General features: G+C 43.7%; 1 protein-coding gene across 1 annotated transcript; it reads left to right on the forward strand.

The window, feature by feature from the left end:
* Positions 1 to 283: 283 nt before the first annotated feature.
* On the forward strand, positions 284 to 4,769 carry LOC119278894 (putative disease resistance protein RGA4). Its single transcript, XM_037560249.1, has one exon. The coding sequence runs from the start codon at positions 799 to 801 to the stop codon at positions 4,603 to 4,605; it is 3,807 nt and encodes a 1,268-aa protein (XP_037416146.1). The 5' UTR covers positions 284 to 798; the 3' UTR covers positions 4,606 to 4,769.
* Positions 4,770 to 20,973: the final 16,204 nt, after the last annotated feature.

Below are 20,973 nucleotides of genomic sequence, written 5' to 3' on the forward strand. Positions count from 1 at the left end.
ATATATATATATATATATATATATATATATATGTTTCAAGTTTGTCTTTTGGTCCCTACAGCTTATGTTTCTCTCGTTGGTGTGCTCCAGTGTGTTCTCTGAATCCAGTTATCGTTTATGTTCTCGAAAAAAAATTTGATTTCTTCTCGGTGTATTAGGATTTACAGTTTGTCTCTTGTATGCTATTTCACCTGTGTCTTCCAATTAAATAGGATTTTCGGAATCTATGGGTGCTTGAGGCTTAATTCTTATAAGAGTAGCGATTTTAGCTGCAGATTGGAATATTCATTGGCTGCACATATGTCTTCAACTGTTCAATAAAATATGTCAGAAGGTTTGGTTAGCTGTCCCTGTTGTTATGCGCCAACCCGGAAATTAACAATGCCTTGCTGAGGTGCAGCCAGCTGGAATAACTAGTGCTGAGCTGGTGCAAGATTGGGCAGTTGACTTGTGATAAATTGTGAGTGGTTGAAGAAGTGCAGATCAAAGTTCGACTCATCTGAAGGAGCATTTCATTAAGTACAACCAAAAGTCAGAATAGCTGTCCCTATTATTCTACGTCAAACCAAAAAACAATGCCCGGTGCTGAGCTAAGAAGACTCCTCTGTGGAAGTGTTTTATTAAGTAGTACAGCCAAAACGGAGAAGAAGGTAATCGATGGAAGCGACCATCACTTCTCCCCCAGAAAGTCAATGCTCGCACGCATCTAGCTTGCTCACACCACCGTTCTCTTCTTCATCCTGGACTGCAACTGGGATTCCCCGTGTTCCGCGTGTGTCGTGAGCTCTGAGCATTCCAATGGCAGAGCCGGTGGCCACCATGGTGGTCGGGCCGCTGCTGTCCACTGTGAAGGAGAAGGCGTCCAGCTACCTCCTGGACCAGTACAAGGTGATGGAGGGCATGGAGGAGCAGCACAGGGTCCTCAAGTGCAAGCTGCAGGCCATCCTGGACGTCATCACCGACGCCGAGCATGCCGCGTCCCACAGAGAAGGGGCCAAGGCTTGGCTTGAGGAGGTCAAGACGGTGGCCTACGAAGCGAATGAGATCTTTGATGAGTTCAAGTACGAGGCGCTCCGCCGTGAGGCCAAGAAGAATGGGCATTACAGCAAGCTCGGCATCGATACAGTAAGATTCTTCGTCACTCACAACCGTTTTGCGTTCCGTGACAAAATGAAGAAGAAGCTATGCAGAATCTTGCAGGCCATTGAGGTCCTTGTGGCTGAGATGAACGCCTTTGGGTTTAAGTATCAGCAGCAAGCACCAATATCCATGCACTGGCAGCAGATGGATCCTGTTATCTCTGATCCAAAGAAAATCATTAGCAGATCGAGAAGCCAAGATACTAAGACTATTGTTGATACACTACTTTGTCAAGCTAGCAATGCAAATCTCACAGTTGTTCCCATCGTTGGGATGGGGGGGCTAGGCAAGACCACCTTAGCGCAACTCATTTACAATGAACCTGAAGTTCAGAAGCATTTCGAGTTGCTGATATGGGTTTGTGTCTCTGACAGCTTTGATGTGGATTCCTTGGCTCGAAGAATTGTTGACTTTCATCTTAAAAATAGTATAATTAAAGCACCTTTTAAGAAGGGCCCATTGGATAGCCTCCAAATTGTACTAAGCGGGCGTAGATACCTCCTTGTCTTGGATGATGTACGGAACCGAGAGAGCGATAAGTGGAAAAAGCTCGAGGTCCGCCTTACACATGGTGCTAAGGGCAGTGTGGTTCTGGCAACTACTCGTGATGAAGGAGTCACGAAAATAATGGGTACAGTTAAAGCCTATAATCTCGCAGCTTTGGAGGATAACTTTATTGAGGAAATTATCGAGTCAAGAGCATTCAGTCTGCACAAGGAAGAAGAAAGGCCGGTCATGCTAGTTAATATGGTTGGTGAGATCGCGAAGAGATGTCGTGGCTCTCCTTTGGCGGCAGCCGCACTGGGCTCTATGCTGCGTACAAAGACCAGCAAAGAAGAATGGAAGGCTATATCGAGAAGAAGCAACATTTGCACCGAGGAGTCTGGAATTTTACCAATACTGAAGCTCAGCTACAATGACATGTCATCACAGATGAAGCAATGCTTTTCTTTCTGTGCTGTGTTTCCCAAGGATTATGAGATTGACGTGGACAAACTGATCCAACTATGGATCGCACATGGCTTTATCATGGACCAAAAAGAAGTTAGTCCTGAAACCATTGGCAAATGGATTTTCAATGAGCTGACCTCAAGGTTATTCTTTGTGGATGTGAAAAAAGTCCGAGTCTCACGGTATGAATATGCGCGCCCGGTGGTGGGTGATTATCCCAAACATACATGTAAAATCCAAGATCTTATGCATGATGTTGCATTGTCTACAATGGAAAAAGAATGTGCTCTTGCACCTAAGGAACCACGTCAGATTGAGTGGCTTCCAGATACAGCTCGCCACTTATTTCTGTCTTGTGGACAACCAGAAACTATTTTGAATGAATCTGTGGCGAAAAGATCTCTGGCTATCCAGACACTTATGTGTGATTGTTATATAGAAATGGGAGTTCGCTTTCAGCATTTATCAAAATACAACTCTTCGAAGGCATTACGGTTCCTTTTAAATTGGGGCGGACAATTCCATTTGAAACCAAAGCATCTGCATCACCTAAGGTACCTTGATCTCTCAAGAAGTTATATCAAACCACTTCCTGAAGATATAAGCATTTTATACAGCCTGGAAACATTGAACATATCTTGCTGCTACTCACTTCGTCGGCTTCCAAGAAAAATGAAGTATTTGACCGCCCTCCGTCACCTATACACTCATTGTTGTCCGAAGTTGAGGAGCATGCCTGGTGGTCTCCAAAAACTCATGTCCCTGCAGACACTTACATGTTTTATAGCAGGTCCTACTGGCTCTAAGTGCAGTGCCATTGGAGAGTTGCAACATTTAAACCTTGGTGGTCAGCTAGAGCTAACTCAACTAGAGAATGTGACAGAAGAAGATGCAAAAGTGGCAAATATCGGCAATAAGAAGGAACTGCGAGGCTTGACATTAAAATGGAGCGTTGGTTGTGCTGATGATGCTAGAGTGCTCAAGAGTCTGAAACCTCATGATGGACTGCTGGGTGTAAGGATAGAATCCTACGGAGGCACCACCTTTCCGACATGGATGGCTATGTCCAGAAACATGGTTGAGATCCAACTTTTCCAGTGTGAAAAACTGCAATGGCTATTCGGTTGTGATACCACCTTCGCTTTTCCAAATATGAAGGAGCTTACACTACAAGATCTGCATTGTTTGGACAGATGGTGGGAAACAAGTAACGAGGTACAAGGACAAGAGATAATGTTTCCTCGGCTTGACAAGTTATCTATTGTTAGCTGTGCAAAGTTAACTGCGTTGCCGGACGCAACACTGCTTGGAGAACCTCATGGTATGGCACGGTCAGCATTTCCAGCATTGAAGGAACTCTACTTGGATTTCTTGGACAACTTTTGGAAATGGGAGGCAACCGAGGGAACACAGAGAGGACACATGGTATTTCCTAAGCTTGAGAAACTTACAATTATGAATTGTTCTATCCTGACAGCATTACCGGAAGCACCGGTTGATGGAGATTATAGTATGGCACGGTCAGCGTTTCCTGCATTGAAAGTTCTGAAATTGAAATGCTTGAGCAGATTCGAGAGTTGGCATGCAGTCGAAGGATCTATGCGAGAAAAGTTAATGTTTCCTCAGCTTGAGCAATTGGTTGTCATACACTGTGAAAATATGACAACATTATGTGGGCAACGGACCTTCCCTAGCCTTCAGGAGATCCGTATCGAGTTTTGTCCAAAGCTGAGAACAAAAGCTAAATCACCAAAGCTCAGCGTGTTACACATGGAGGGAAATGAGGAAGAGATGTTCCTGTGGGTAGCTAGACATATGACGTCACTGACCAATCTGAAACTGAAGAACCTTGAAGACACGCAATCAACCTTGGAGGCGGCTGGTCGTAGTTTGACACAAGTGGTGGGCGCCATGGAAAAATGGAATCGAGATGATTTCCCTATGGCAATTATGCACTTGAGTGGCTTCAAGTCGGGTGTAACTGAGCTATGTGCATGTTTTGTACGGCTTCAATGGTTGTACATCAATGATTGTGATGCGCTTGTCCACTGGCCAGAGAAAGAGTTCCAAGGCTTGGTATCCTTGAGGAGTCTAGAGATTTCTTACTGCAAGCAACTGGTTGGATACACACAAGCTCCTGCAGCTGAGCCATCAGCAACATTAGAATCCTCGATTCAGCTCCTGCCAAGCCTCGGGTATCTCAAGATATTTCAGTGTGAAAGCATGGTAGAGGTCTTCAAGCTCCCTGCATCGCTGAGGAAAATGGAAATTCTTGATTGTTCTAAGCTCAGGTCCATATTCAGTAGGAGGCTGCAACTGGAACAGGGATCATCATCGAGTCTTCAACGGCGATCGCCTGTATATTCAGAGTTGTCATCGTCATCAGCTGTATCCAGGGCAGAGCATTCTCTCTTTCCATGTTTAGAATCTATATACATACGGGGGTGTCATAGCTTAACAGGGATCCTTGATCTTCTGCCGTCGCACAATGAAATTAAAATTACCGTTTGTTAGTGCCGTGGGTTGAGATCAGTGGATTCTCACTGGGGAGAGATGCCATCGTTGTTGGAGAAACTTGAGATCGGAGGATGTGAAACCCTGTCATCCCTACCAGATGTCAACTTTGATGCTAGATTATCATTTACAAATTTACTGTATGTGACACCATTTGTGATCATTGATCAGGGCCCAGACTACTGAAGCCCAAGACGTGGAAGTATATATGCCATCCATAGAGATTAGTGAGCTGTCGGTATGCAACACCATTACCATGGGAAGCATTGTTGGTAGGCTTTCTGTTATGGTTTTCTCAATGAAAATGGGGGCCTTGTGGCCTTCTTTGACGGGAAAAAAATCACCATGGGAAGCTACCAAGCAGCAGCGTTCAAGCAAGAGATTTGATTGTATGCACGGGCCATCGCTATATTTTGGAATGTCTTCTCCTGGTGTTGATTGGGCATGGCTCTGCCTTTTCGCAGAACTGTTTCTGTGCACACAGCCTGGATAGAGTAGAGATCATGTTTGAAAAGAGTATGTATTGTCGCGATATCATTTGCCAACATTCATATGCCAAGAATTCTTTGACATTTGATTTGGGCATGTCACTGTATTTCCTGTCCCAAAGAATGTACTACCAAGTTATGGCATGAACATGCGTGATGGCCTCTGATTTGGAACACTTGTGTGAGACCTTTATAATATCTTGGTTGTCAGCTGCATCTTGGACTCGGTGGTCAGCTAGCCTTGCAATGGTGTGCTCAGCTAATTAGTTTGAGTGTGGCATAGATAAGAGGTGTAGCTACATGGACACACAGCCACAACTTTACCTTAGTTTCTGAAGAAAAGGAATGAAACACGCACAATAATATTAGGTATATCATGATAATTCTAAACGGTGCCAAGGCTCATCTACACCTGAAGACCGGTAAATTAAAAAAAAATCTAAAATTTTAGGAATTCAAGATGCTCATGCACGCAAGGCGCATGCAAGTTTCGTGGCGTTTCGACATCTGAGGAACTCATACAAAAATCAGCTCCGAATATTGTTCCTTTTTAAAGTTTCTTACACACCTGATGGCTGACAATAGAGAATTCTGTGGTTTCATCCAAGTTGGACAACTCTGATTGAATGAAATCTCACTTTCCTAAACAAGAAGAAATTGGGAGAAATGGAAAATGTGTGGAACTACACATAAAAAGTAGAACTATTTCTTGTTGCAAATGTAAAACGACGAGAGGTGTGCGAGGAGAGGGATATCCTTTCAGCAGCTCCAAAAAAAACATGAGTGTTATTGTCGGTACTCTTGTTGTATAATAGGAAAGCCAGAGGTCTTATGTGTAAAAAGTGAAGCTCTGTAAATATTTGTACTGGGGATGAATGGATAAGGTTGCCCCGACCAGAAATTCCAGTGTCTTCCCCTTCTCTCACCTTCGAATCCTCTCTGATTAGGTGTGTGTTCAACAACATGGTATCAGAGCAGGGTGGCTTGGGGGCCTAATTTGCGGTGGTGGAGAGCTGAATCGGGGCTGGGTTGGTCGGCTGTGGTGGAGGAGTGTGACTGGCGGCAGTTGAGGCGCAGCGTGGGCATTGCAGCGCTGGTCAGCAAGGGCGCGTCGGGTGTCAACAGGCAACGAGGTTCAGCCGCTGCGGTGACTTGATTTGAGCATTCCCTTCGTTGCTGGAGCTGAACAGGTCAGGCATTTAGATACTCAGGCTGAGGTGTGTGTGCTGGGTGTGGAGGAACTGAAGGTATGGCATGCAATGAAAATGCCCCAGCAGGAGTCACAGCGGGGGAGCTTGCTGCTGTTTTGCAGGCGATGGATGAGAAGTATCGGCTGTTGTTTGATGCAATTAACAAGCAAGCGGGGAACTCAAGATCAGAAGTGGAGATAAAAGAAGAGGTGCATCCTTTGCAAATGCCCCATGTAAAATTAGAAGGGCCTGAGAGTTATGTGAGTTGGGCAGAGCATACAGAGACCATTTTGGTTTCTAGGAAGCTTGAAGGTTATATTTTAGGCATGGTGGAGAAGCCTACATATGAGAGTTCCAAAGAAGGCCAGAAGTGGAAGGCGACAAATGCACTTGTGAGGGCCTGGTTATTGAGCTCAGTATCACCTCAGATCGCTAAGCAAATTGAAAGGATTAAAGAAGCTTCTGAAATCTGGAGATTATTGAAAGGGACATTCTCAGGAGTAGGAAATGAAATGCTTGCTTGCAAGATTCAGAAGGAGTTGCAGGACCTGAGTCAAGGCGAGAAGACAGTGGTTGACTATGTTTCTGAGCTGAAACGACTTTGGAGCGATTTGGATTATTATGATCCAATTGAGATGGAGTATGGCAAATGCATTGAAAAATACAATAAAGGGACTGAGAGGAGGCGTGTTAGGGATTTTCTAAATGGACTTAATTCTAAGTTTGAAAACAGAAGGGCTGCATTGTATGGTAGTGCGAAACTACCTAACCTGGAGCAAGCAATATCTGCAATTATTAGTGAGGAAACTCGGTTGAAGCTGGAGGCTACAGGATCGTCTACACAAGGCGTCGCAGAGAGGCGCTCAGCCTTCCTTGCTACAGAAGGGGCAAATCGAAGATCAGGAGCAAGTATATATGAGAAGAAATGTTTTGAATGTGGCCAACCAGGACACTTGCGAGTCTCTTGTCCTGAATTAGTTGGAACAGGCCGGGGTAGAGGACAAGAGTGGCGTGGCAGGGGTCGTGGACGTGTATTTGATGGACGTGGAGGTAACCGGGGGCATGGTGTGCGACCTGCAGGCAGGGCAAATATCTCATCAGTTATTGAAGAAGCCCCACAAACTATGAAAGTAGAGATGTCAGTCGATGACTGGGAGAGGTGGAGCAAATTTAAGGGAATGTGTTTGGAGGATAAGCAATCTATCGAGGCGTCTACTGCATCCACTTCTGCTGCATCTGCCAACTTTGGTGGTAAACATTCTTGCACTATGAATTATGAAGTTGCTTATATACCATGGTTAATTGACTTTGGGGCTTCTAGACATATGGCTGGTTCTTATAGAAATTTTATTGACTATGCTCCTGATTTAAAAAGGCAAAGTGTCAAATTGGCTGATGGCTCCTCTCAAACTGTTCTGGGGTCAGGAACAGTCAAGTGTGGATCTAATATGCATCTTTCGTCTGTTCTGCATGTTCCCTCGTTCCCAATTAATCTGCTATCCATTAGTTGCATTACAAACGAGCTTAATTGTGTTGCTATCTTCTTCCCATCATGGTGCTTATTTCAGGAACTTGGGACTGGAAGAAGGCTTGGGCCGGGAGCATGCGTGATGGCCTGTACTACTTAGATGATAACATGTCACCTACTGTTGCTACTGTGTTGTCTCACTCTCCACTGGAGGAATTTCTTCTTCATCATCGCAGGCTGGGACATATGTCTTTTGTCATTTTGGGTCAGCTTTATCCAAACCTGTATAATAAAATTAGTAAAGAGAATCTAGTATGTGATGCGTGCCACTATGGGAAACATGTTGGGGAACGTAGCAGAAATTCAAAATTTTCCTACGTATAACCAAGATCTATCTATGGAGAAACCAGCAACGAGGGGAAGGAGAGTGCATCTACATACCCTTGTAGATCGCTAAGCGGAAGCGTTCAAGAGAACGGGGTTGAAGGAGTCGTACTCGTCGTGATCCAAATCACCGGAGATCCTAGTGCCGAACGGACGGCACCTCCGCGTTCAACACACGTACAGCCCGGTGACGTCTCCCACGCATTGATCCAGCAAGGAGAGAGGGAGAGGTTGAGGAAGACTCCATCCAGCAGCAGCACAACGGCGTGATGGTGATGGAGGAGCGTGGCAATCCTGCAGGGCTTCGCCAAGCACCTGCGGGAGAGGAGGAGGTGTCACGGGAGGGAGGGAGGCGCCAGGGCTTATGGTATGGATGCCCTCCCTCCCCTCCACTATATATAGGGGCAAGGGAGAGGGGGGAGGCGCAGCCTTGCCCCTTCCTCCAAGAAAGGGGTGCGGCCAAGAGGGGGGAGGAGTCCATCCTCCCCAAGGCACCTCGGAGGTGCCTTCCCCTTTGAGGACTCTTCCCTCCCCAAGTTTCCTTGGCGCATGGGCCTCTTGGGGCTGGTGCCCTTGGCCCATATAGGCCAAGGCGCACCCCCTACAGCCCATGTGGCCCCTCGGGGCAGGTGGCCCCACCCGGTGGGCCCCCGGGACCCTTCCGGTGGTCCCGGTACAATACCGATGACCCCGAAACTTGTCCCGATGGCCGAAACAGGACTTCCTATATATAAATCTTTACCTCCGGACCATTCCGGAACTCCTCGTGACATCCGGGATCTCATCCGGGACTCCGAACAACATTCGGTAACCACATACAAGCTTCCTTTATAACCCTAGCGTCATCGAACCTTAAGTGTGTAGACCCTACGGGTTCGGGAGACATGTAGACATGACCGAGACGTTCTCCGGTCAATAACCAACAGCGGGATCTGGATACCCATGTTGGCTCCCACATGTTCCACGATGATCTCATCGGATGAACCACGATGTCAAGGACTCAATCGATCCCGTATACAATTCCCTTTGTCTAGCGGTAGTGTACTTGCCCGAGATTCGATCGTCGGTATACCGATACCTTGTTCAATCTCGTTACCGGCAAGTCTCTTTACTCGTTCCGTAACACATCATCCCGTGATCAACCCCTTGGTCACATTGTGCACATTATGATGATGTCCTACCGAGTGGGCCCAGAGATACCTCTCCGTTTACACGGAGTGACAAATCCCAGTCTCGATTCGTGCCAACCCAACAGACACTTTTGGAGATACCTGTAATGCACCTTTATAGCCACCCAGTTACGTTGTGACGTTTGGTACACCCAAAGCATTCCTACGGTATCCGGGAGTTGAACAATCTCATGGTCTAAGGAAAAGATACTTGACATTAGAAAAGCTTTAGCATACGAACTACGATCTTTGTGCTAGGCTTAGGATTGGGTCTTGTCCATCACATCATTCTTCTAATGAAGTGATCCCGTTATCAATGACATCCAATGTCCATGGTCAGGAAACCGTAACCATCTATTGATCAACGAGCTAGTCAACTAGAGGCTTACCAGGGACAGATTGTGGTCTATGTATTCACACGTGTATTACGATTTCCGGATAATACAGTTATAGCATGAATAAAAGACAATTATCATGAACAAGGAAATATAATAATAATAATACTTTTATTATTGCCTCTAGGGCATATTTCCAACAGTCTCCCACTTGCACTAGAGTCAATAATCTAGTTCACATCGATATGTGATTAACACTCAAGGTCACATCCCCATGTGACTAACACCCAAAGAGTTTACTAGAGTCAATAATCTAGTTCACATTACCATGTGATTAAGACTCGATGAGTTCTGGGTTTGATCATGTTATGCTTTTGAGAGATGTTATAGTCAACGGGTCTGAACCTTTCAGATCCGTGTGTGCTTTACAAATCTCTATGTCATCTCCTAGATGCAGCTACCACGCTCTATTTGGAGCTATTCCAAATAACTGTTCTACTTGGAGCTATTCTAAATTGTTTCTCCATTATACGTATCCGGTATCTCTATTCAGAGCTATCCGGATAGGTGTTAAGCTTGCATCATCGTAACTCTTTACGTCGAACTCTTTATCACCTCCATAACCGAGAAAATTCCTTAGTCCACTAGTTACTAAGGATAACTTTGACCGCTGTACTGTGATCCATTCTTGGATCACTCTTGTACCCCTTGACTGACTCATGGCAAGGCACACTTCAGGTGCGGTACACAGCATAGCATACTGTAGAGCCTATGTCTTAAGCATAGGGGACGACCTTCGTTCTTTCTCTCTTTTCTGCCGAGGTCGAGCTTTAAGTCTTAACTTCGTACCTTACAACTCAGGCAAGAACTTCTTCTTTGACTGATCCATCTTGAACACCTTCAAGATCATGTCAAGGTATGTGCTCATTTGAAAGTACCATTAAGCGTTTTGATCTATCCTTATAGATCTTGATGCTCAATGTTCAAGTAGCTTAATCCAGGCTTTCCATTAAAAAACACTTTTCAAATAGCTCTGCATGCTTTCTAGAAATTCTACATCATTTCTGATCAACAACATGTTAACAACACATACTCATCGGAAATTTTATAGTGCTCCCACTCACTTATTTGGAAATACAAGTTTCTCATGAACTTTGTATAAACCCAAAATCTTTGATCATCTCATCAAAGAGCACATTCCAACTCCGAGATGCTTACTCCAGTCCTTAGAAGGATTTCTGGAGCTAGCATACCTTTTAGCATCCTTAGGATCGACAAAACCTTTCGGTTGTATCACATACAACCTTTCCTCTAGAAAATCGTCGAGGAAACAATGATTTGACATCCTATCTGCAAGATTTCATAAATAATGCAGTAATCGCTAATATAATTCCAACAGACTCTTAGCATCGCTACGAGTGAGAAAGTCTCATCGTAGTCAACTCCTTGAACTTGTCGGAAAACATCTTAACGACAAGTCGAGCTTTCTTAATGGTGACATTTACCATCATTGTTCGTCTTCCTTTTAAAATCCATCTGCACTCAACAGCCTTATGACCATCGAGCTATTCTGTCAAAGTCTACACTTTGTTTTCATACATGGATCCTATCTCGGATTTTATGGCCTCGAGCCATTTATCGGAATCCGGGCCCACCATCGCTTCTCCATAGCTCGTAGGTTCATTGTTGTCTAGCAACATGACTTCCAAGACAGGATTATTGTACCACTCTGAAGTAGTACGTATCCTTGTCTCCCTACGAGGTTCGGTAGTGACTTGATCCGAAACTTCATGATCACTATCATAAGCTTCCACTTCAATTGGTGTAGGTGCCACAGGAACAACTTCCTGTGCCCTGCTACACACTAGTTGAAGAGACGGTTCAATAACCTCATCAAGTCTCCACCATCCTCCCACTCAATTCTTTCGAGAGAAACTTTTCCTCGAGAAAGGACCCGTTCAAGAAACAATCCATATTGCTTTCGGATCTGAATTAGGAGGTATACCCAACTGTTTTGGGTGTCCTATGAAGATGTATTTCATCCGCTTTGGGTTCGAGCTTATCAATCCTGAAACTTTTTCACATAAGCATCGCAGCCCCAAACCTTTAAGAAACGACAACTTAGGTTTCTCTAAACCATAATTCATATGGTGTCATCTCAACGGAATTACGTGGTGCCCTATTTAAAGTGAATGTGGTTGTCTCTAATGCCTCACCCATGAACAATAGTGGTAATTCGATAAGAGACATCATGGTACGCACCATATCCAATAGGGTGCAACTATGATGTTCGGACACACCATCAAACTATGGTGTTCCAGGCGGTATTAATTGTGAAACAATTTCCACAATATCTTAATTGTGTGCCAAAACTCGTAACTCAGATGCTCATCTCTATGATCTTATCATAGACATTTTATCCTCTTGTCACGATGATCTTCAACTTCACTCTGAAATTACTTGAACCATTCAATAATTCAGACTTGTGTTTCATCAAGTAAATATATTCAACATCTACTCGAATCATCTGTGAAGTAAGAACATAACGATATTCACTGCATGCCTCAGCACTCATTGGACTACACACATCAAAATGTGTTACTTCCAACAAGTTGCTATCTTGTTCCATCTGACTGAAACCGAGGCTTTTCAGTCATCTTGCCCATGTGGTATGATTTGCATATCTCAAGTGATTCAAAATCAAGTGAGTCCAAATGATCCATCTGCATGGAGTTTCTTCATGCGTATACACCAATAGAGATGGTTCGCATGTCTCAAACTTTTCAAAAATGAGTGAGTCCAAAGATCCATCAACATGGAGCTTCTTCATGCGTTTTTATACCAATATGACTTACATGGCAGTGCCACAAGTAGGTGGTACTATCATTACTATCTTATATCTTTTGGCATGAAAATGTGTATCACTACGATCGAGATTCAATAAACTATTCTTTTAGGTGCAAGACCATTGAAGGTATTATTCAAATAAATAGAGTAACCATTATTCTCTTTAAATGAATAACCGTATTGCGATAGACATAATCCAATCATGTCTATGCTCAACGCAAACACCAAATAACAATTATTTAGGTTTAACACCAGTCTCGATGGTAGAGCGTGCGTGCGATGCTTGATCATATCAACATTGGAAACACTTTCAACACATATCGTCAGCTCACCTTTAGCTAGTCTCCGTTTATTCCGTAGCTTTTGTTTCGAGTTACTAATACTTAGCAACCGAACCGGTATCTAATACCCTGGTGCTACTAGAAGTACTAGTAAAGTACACACTAACATAATGTATATCCAATATACTTCTATCAACCTTGCCAGCCTTCTCATCTACCAAGTATCTAGGGTAATGCTGCTCCAGTGGCTGTTCCCTTATAACAGAAGCACTTAGTCTCGGGTTTGGGTTCAACCTTGGGTTTCTTCACTAGAGCAGCAGCTGATTTGTCGTTTCATGAAGTATCCCTTCTTGCCCTTGCCCTTCTTGAAACTAGTGGTTTCACCAACCATCAACAATTGATGCTCCTTCTTGATTTCTACTTTCGCGGTGTCAAACATCGTGAATACCTCAAGGATCATCATATCTATCCCTGATATGTTATAGTTCATCACGAAGCTCTAGCAGCTTGGTGGCAATGACTTTGGAGACATCACTATCTCATCTGGAAGATCAACTCCCACTCGATTCAAGTGATTGTCGCACTCAGACAATCTGAGCACAAGCTCAACGATTGAGCTTTTCTCCCTTAGTTTGCAGGCTAAGAAAATCGTCGGAGGTCTCATACCTCTTGACGTGGGCACGAGCCTGAAATCCCAATTTCAGCCCTTGAAACATCTCATATGTTCCGCGATGTTTCAAAAACGTCTTTAGTGCCTTAACTCTAAACCGTTTAACTGAACTATCACGTAGTATCAAAACGTGTATGTCCGATGTTCGCAACATCCACAAACGACGTTTGGGGTTCAGCACACTGAGCAGTGCATTAAACACATAAGCTTTCTATTGTCCGCATAATTGCTACTATCAACTTTCAACTATATTTTCTCTAGGAACATATCTAAACAGTGGAACTAAAGCGCGAGCATACGACATAATTTGCAAAGGTCTTTTGACTATGTTCAGGATAATTAAGTTCATCTTATGAACTCCCACTTAGATAGACATCCCTCTAGTCATCTAAGTGATTACATGATCCGAGTCAACTAGGCCGTGTCCGATCATCACGTGAGACGGACTAGCCAACGCCGGCGAACATCTTCATGTTGATCGTATCTACTATACGACTCATGCTCGACCTTTCGGTCTCTGTATTCCGAGGCCATGTCTGCACATGCTAGGCTCGTCAAGTTAACCCTAAGTGTATTGCATGTGTAAATCTGTCTTACACCCGTTGTATGTGAATGTAAGGATCTATCACACCCGATCATCACGTGGTGCTTCGAAACGACGAACTGTAGCAATGGTGCACAGTTAGGGGAGAACACTTCTTGAAATTGTTGTAAGGGATCATCTTATTTACTACCGTCGTCCTAAGTAAACAAGGTGCATAAACATGATAAACATCACATGCAATCAAATAGTGACATTTTGCTCCTTTTGATCTCCATCTTTGGGGTTCCATGATCATCATCGTCACCGGCATGACACCATGATCTCCATCATCGTGTCTTCATGAAGTTGTCTCGCCAACTATTACTTCTACTACTATGGCTACCGGTTAGCAATAAAGTAAAGTAATTACATGGCGTTGTTCAATGACACGCAGGTCATACAATAAATAAAGACAACTCCTATGGCTCCTGCCGGTTGTCATACTCATCGACATGCAAGTCGTGAATCCTATTACAAGAACATGATCAATCTCATATATCACATATCATTCATCACATTCTTCTTGGCCATATCACATCACATAGCATACCCTGCAAAAACAAGTTAGACGTCCTCTAATTGTTGTTTGCATGTTTTACGTGGCTGCTATGGGTTTCTAGCAAGAACGTTTCTTACCTACGCAAAACCACAACGTGATATGCCAATTGCTATTTACCCTTCATAAGGACCCTTTTCATCGAATCTGTTCCGACTAAAGTGGGAGAGACAGACACCCGCCAGCCACCTTATGCAACTAGTGCATGTTTGTCGGTGGAACCGGTCTCACGTAAGAGTACGTGTAAGGTTGGTCCGGGCCGCTTCATCCCACGATGCCGCCGAATCAAGATAAGACTAGTAACGGCAAGAATATTGAACAAAATCAACGCCCACAACTACTTTGTGTTCTACTCGTGCATAGAAACTACGCATAGACCTAGCTCATGATGCCCCTGTTGGGGAACGTAGCAGAAATTCAAAATTTTCCTACGTATAACCAAGATCTATCTATGAAGAAACCAGCAACGAGGGGAAGGAGAGTGCATCTACATACCCTTGTAGATCGCTAAGCGGAAGCGTTCAAGAGAACGTGGTTGAAGGAGTCGTACTCGTCGTGATCCAAATCACCAGAGATCCTAGTGCCGAACGGACGGCACCTCCGCGTTCAACACACGTACAGCCCGGTGACGTCTCCCACGCCTTGATCCAGCAAGGAGAGAGGGAGAGGTTGAGGAAGACTCCATCCAGCAGCAGCACAACGGCGTGGTGGTGATGGAGGAGCGTGGCAATCCTGCAGGGCTTCGCCAAGCACCTGCGGGAGAGGAGGAGGTGTCACGGGAGGGAGGGAGGCGCCAGGGCTTCTGGTATGGATTCCCTCCCTCCCCTCCACTATATATAGGGGCAAGGGAGAGGGGGGAGGCGCAGCCTTGCCCCTTCCTCCAAGAAAGGGGTGCGGCCAAGAGGGGGGAGGAGTCCATCCTTCCCAAGGCACCTCGGAGGTGCCTTCCCCTTTGAGGACTCTTCCCTCCCCAAGTTTCCTTGGCGCATGGGCCTCATGGGGCTGGTGCCCTTGGCCCATATAGGCCAAGGCGCACCCCCTACAGCCCATGTGCCCCCCCGGGGCAGGTGGCCCCACCCGGTGGGCCCCCGGGACCCTTCCGGTGGTCCCGGTACAATACCGATGACCCCGAAACTTGTCCCGATGGCCGAAACAGGACTTCCTATATATAAATCTTTACCTCCGGACCATTTCGGAACTCCTCGTGACGTCCGGGATCTCATCCGGGACTCCGAACAACATTCGGTAACCACATACAAGCTTCCTTTATAACCCTAGCGTCATCGAACCTTAAGTGTGTAGACCCTACGGGTTCGGGAGACATGTAGACATGACCGAGACGTTCTCCGGTCAATAACCAACAACGGGATCTGGATACCCATGTTGGCTCCCACATGTTCCACGATGATCTTATCGGATGAACCATGATGTCAAGGACTCAATCGATCCCGTATACAATTCCCTTTGTCTAGCGGTATTGTACTTGCCCGAGATTCGATCGTCGGTATACCGATACCTTGTTCAATCTCGTTACCGGCAAGTCTCTTTACTCGTTCCGTAACACATCATCCCGTGATCAACCCCTTGGTCACATTGTGCACATTATGATGATGTCCTACCGAGTGGGCCCAGAGATACCTCTCCGTTTACACGGAGTGACAAATCCCAGTCTCGATTCGTGCCAACCCAACAGACACTTTCGGAGATACCTGTAATGCACCTTTATAGCCACCCAGTTACGTTGTGACGTTTGGTATACCCAAAGCATTCCTACGGTATCCGGGAGTTGCACAATCTCATGGTCTAAGGAAAAGATACTTGACATTAGAAAAGCTTTAGCATACGAACTACGATCTTTGTGCTAGGCTTAGGATTGGGTCTTGTCCATCACATCATTCTTCTAATGAAGTGATCCCGTTATCAATGACATCCAATGTCCATGGTCAGGAAACCGTAACCATCTATTGATCAACGAGCTAGTCAACTAGAGGCTTACCAGGGACAGATTGTGGTCTATGTATTCACACGTGTATTACGATTTCCGGATAATACAGTTATAGCATGAATAAAAGATAATTATCATGAACAAGGAAATATAATAATAATAATACTTTTATTATTGCCTCTAGGGCATATTTCCAACAAAACAGACTAGGAGTACTTTTGTATCTTCTGATAATAGGAGTACTGTACCGCTTCAGACCATCCACTCAGATGTATGGGGTCCTAGTGGAGTATTATCTCTTAATGGACATCGCTCTTTTGTCACATTCATTGACTGCTGCACTAGGACTACTTGGGTCTATGTGTTGAAAAACAAGAGTGATGTATTTGAATGTTTTAGGGATTTTCATAATTTAATCATGACCCAATTTAATGCATGCGTGAAAGTACTCCGTACTGATAATGGCACGGAATATGTGAATAAGGAGTTTGACGAATATTTATCAAGCTTTGGATTATTCATCAAACTACCTGTCCTGGTACCTCTGAACAGAATGGCTTGGCTAAGAGAAAAAATAGGCATCTCTTAGAGATTACACGGTGTATCATGATGGCCATGAATGTTCCAAAATTTCTATGGAGTGAGGCAGTAATGACTGCTGCATACTTGATGAACAGAATGCCGTCTAGAGTTCTTGGTTACAAAACTCCAATAGAGTGTCTGGCAGGTAGGACTACATATGTGGTTCCACCAAAGGTGTTCGGGTGTGTGTGCTTTGTGAAAGATTACAAGCCATCTGTTGGAAAGTTAGATCCAAGGGCTGTGAAGTGTGTGTTTGTGGGGTATTCTGGGAAGCAGAAAGGCTATAAGTGTTGGTGTCCATCAGAAAAAACGAATGTTTGTGAGCATGGATGTAATCTTCAGGGAACAAGTACCATTTTATGGGGAACCTGATGATTTAACTGATGTCTTTCCTGATCTGTTTTCTAGTGATGTTTCAGATCTGGACAACGAGACAGGGGGAGAAAAAGAAGGAGAAGAGAGCAATTCTACACCATCAAGAGAAATGGTGGTTGGAGTAATACCATTGGAAGACAGAAATGATAATATAGATGTGGATCTTATAGAAGGAGAACCAGGGCGAATGCAAGGGGAGAGACAAAATACATCAACTGAAGTTATGCGGTGGGCAAGACCGAATGAAGAACAAAATCTGCGGGTGTATACGCGGAGACATCAAACTGAGGAAGAACATGTGCAGGGGAGCAAATTATTCCAGGGGAGGATGATTCAGAAGCTCAAGTTCAATCTGACGGGCATGATTCCAGTTCACAACCATCAGCTTCATCTCATACTCCACTACCGGTCTCCACAAGCGATGGTATACCTCCTCTTGCTTATGATGACTTAAATGTTCCCATTGCCCTTAGAAAGCAGCCTCGCACTATTGCTGGAAAATTGCCCTCTAAATTAGCCCCATATGATGTCTCTAATTATGTTACATACATTTCTATTGGGCCTTTGTATAAGTCATTTATAGCTTCCTTGCATTCAACTGTACCTATACCACGTGACTGGCAGGAAGCGAAGCAATACCCAGAATGGAGGGCGGCAATGTTAGAGGAAATGGCAGCACTTGATAAGAACCAAACATGGGTACTTACTTCTCTCCCTGTTGATAAGAAAGTTGTGGGTTGTAAATGGGTATTTAGAGTTAAACAAACTCCAGATGGTAAGGTGGAAAGATATAAGGCTAGGCTAGTTGCAAAAGGGTATAGTCAAACTTACGGAGTGGATTATGATGAAACGTTTGCTCCAGTGGCGAAATTGAGTACTGTCAGGAATTTAATCTCGATAGCTGCAAATCAGAAGTGGAAATTGTTCCAGATGGATGTTAAAAATGCTTTTCTCCATGGAGATCTGCAAGAGGAGGTTTATATGGAAATTCCTCCTGGGTTTAGAAGCCGGGAAACAGAGGGTAAAGTGTGTCGGTTAACAAAGTCTTTGTATGGACTAAAACAGTCTCCTAGGGCATGGTTCGGAAGGTTTCGAAAGGAAATCTGTTCTATGGGTTATCGGCAAAGCAATGCAGATCATACCCTATTCTTTAAATGCCAGTGCGATCACATTACTATACTTCTTGTTTATGTAGATGACATTGTGATTACAGGTAACAATGAGGTGGAGATATCTCAGTTGAAGAAGATGCTAGCAAAGTCGTTTGAAGTCAAGGATATGGGATATCTCCACTACTTCTTGGGAATCGAAGTTGCATATGGCCCAAAAGGTATTTATCTCTCACAAAGGAAATATGTGCTTGATTTACTTGAGGAGACAGGGATGTTAGGATGCAAACCTGCAGTCACACCAATAGAACAAAATCATCGGATCTCTGCAGATGCCAGTCACAACAATACCAAAGGCTAGTTGGGCGGTTAATCTATCTGTCACATACGAGACCAAATATAGCATATGCTGTTAGTATTGTAAGCAGATACATGCATGACCCTAGAACTAGCCACTTAGATGCTGTGAATAGAATTCTAAGATACTTAAAGAGTTGTCCTGGGAAGGGAATCCTGTTCACTAATCATGGACATCTGAGAATCGAGGGGTACACCGATGCGGACTGGGCTGGATGCTTAGATGATATGCGTTCAACTTCGGGCTACTGCATGTTTGTTGGAGGAAATTTGGTTAGTTGGAGAAGTAAAAAGTAGAGTGTGGTAGCTCGCTCGACAGCGGAAGCGGAGTTTAGGTCAATGGCTTCAGGGTTGTGTGAACTGATGTGGTTAAAAACATTGCTAACTGAGTTGCAGTTGTGCGGTGGTGCACCTATTCAGGTATATTGTGATAATCAGGCCACAATTAACATAGTGAACAACCCTGTTTATCATGATAGAACTAAACATATTGAGATAGATAGGCACTTTATCCGGGAGAAATTAGATGAAAGGTTATTCCAAATTAGTTATGTTAGGTCAGTAGATCAGCTTGCAGATGTATTAACAAAAGGGATAGGTGTTATATCATTTATGAGGATTTGTAACAAGATGGGGCTTATTTGACTTCTTCGCCCCATCTTGAGGGGGAGTGTCGATACTCTTGTTGTATAATAGGAAAGCCAGAGGTCTTATGTGTAAAAAGTGAAGCTCTATAAATATTTGTACTGAGGATGAATGGATAAGGTTGCCCCGACCAGAAATTCCAGTGTCTTCCCCTTCCCTCACCTTCGAATCCTCTCTGATTAGGTGTGTGTTCAACAACAGTTATGTTTGCTTACTGCGAAATGCACCGGCCCTTACCAGGTCATTTTTTTATATACACGTATACTTATTTTCATTACATGTTGGACATTATTCGAATATATGTTGATCATTTGTGAGATGTACATTGAATTTTTTTTAAATATAGAGTGGGCATTTTCAAAATACAAGTGAACATTTTTAAACATGTTTTTAATATTTACATGCAAACATATGTTAAGTGTCATAACATTTTTTTAAATGATACAAACATCTTTTTATAGTTTATGATCATTTTTCGAAATCCCAAGAACAATTTCTTCCATTTCATAAACTTTCTTTTGAAATTTTTTATGAAACATCTTTTTCAAAGGTATGATTTTTTTCAAATTTTCATGATTTTTTTAATCATGAACAGATTTTTAAACGTGTGAAATCTCTCTAAATTTCACAATTTTTTAAATGGTATGAATATTTTTGAAAATTATGTGAATTTTTTACATTTCATGAACATTTTAATGCAGGGTGAACATTTTTTTAAATTTAGATAAAATAATTTTTGAAAGAAAAAAACAAGCATATGGTTGCCGGATGGGCGGGTCACCGACACTCTCCTCGAGACAAGGTGCGAAGGATTGTGGTCTTGAACGGTGGTAGCTAGCAAGAAACAAATCCATTGAGAAAAGGGGGCACCCTGTTGGTTAGGCTCGCAAGGAGAGCTAGGTCACCCGTGTGGTGTTTATAAACTTATTCTATAAAAATATGTTTTTAAGGACTAGTCCTGGATGGTCTTTTTCTAAAAAAGAAACAAATTTGTTTGGGCAGGGCACCGCTACCAAAAGAATGGGGTACTAAATTGCTTGGTTTTGCTTGAGTTTTTAGAAAGAAACAGATAATATGCTAAGACTGGTGCTTTAAAATTCCGTGAAAACAAGATTATTTTACACTGATACTTTCACAAAGTCAACGTCAATGCTCATCAAGATGATGTAAAATAGGCCGGAACCACGTTTTACATCACGAGAGGACAAATATGTTGCTCCAATGATTGACGTAGATGCAAATAGTTTTACTCGAGATTGGCTCTAGATATAAAATAGGGCACCAACAATTGATACAAATTTGCATCACTTGATGCTCTAGAGCAAATTTTACATCACGAGGGGACCATGCGGCTCGAGCAAAATTTGCATCACCAAATGCAATT

This window comes from Triticum dicoccoides, chromosome 3B, assembly GCF_002162155.2.
Source record: "Triticum dicoccoides isolate Atlit2015 ecotype Zavitan chromosome 3B, WEW_v2.0, whole genome shotgun sequence".
Classification (NCBI taxonomy): Eukaryota; Viridiplantae; Streptophyta; class Magnoliopsida; order Poales; family Poaceae; genus Triticum; species Triticum dicoccoides.

Bases quoted from the DNA above. Each gene is read 5' to 3' on its own strand.
- LOC119278894 (XM_037560249.1), top strand. From the start codon at position 799: ATGGCAGAGCCGGTGGCCACCATGGTGGTCGGGCCGCTGCTGTCCACT.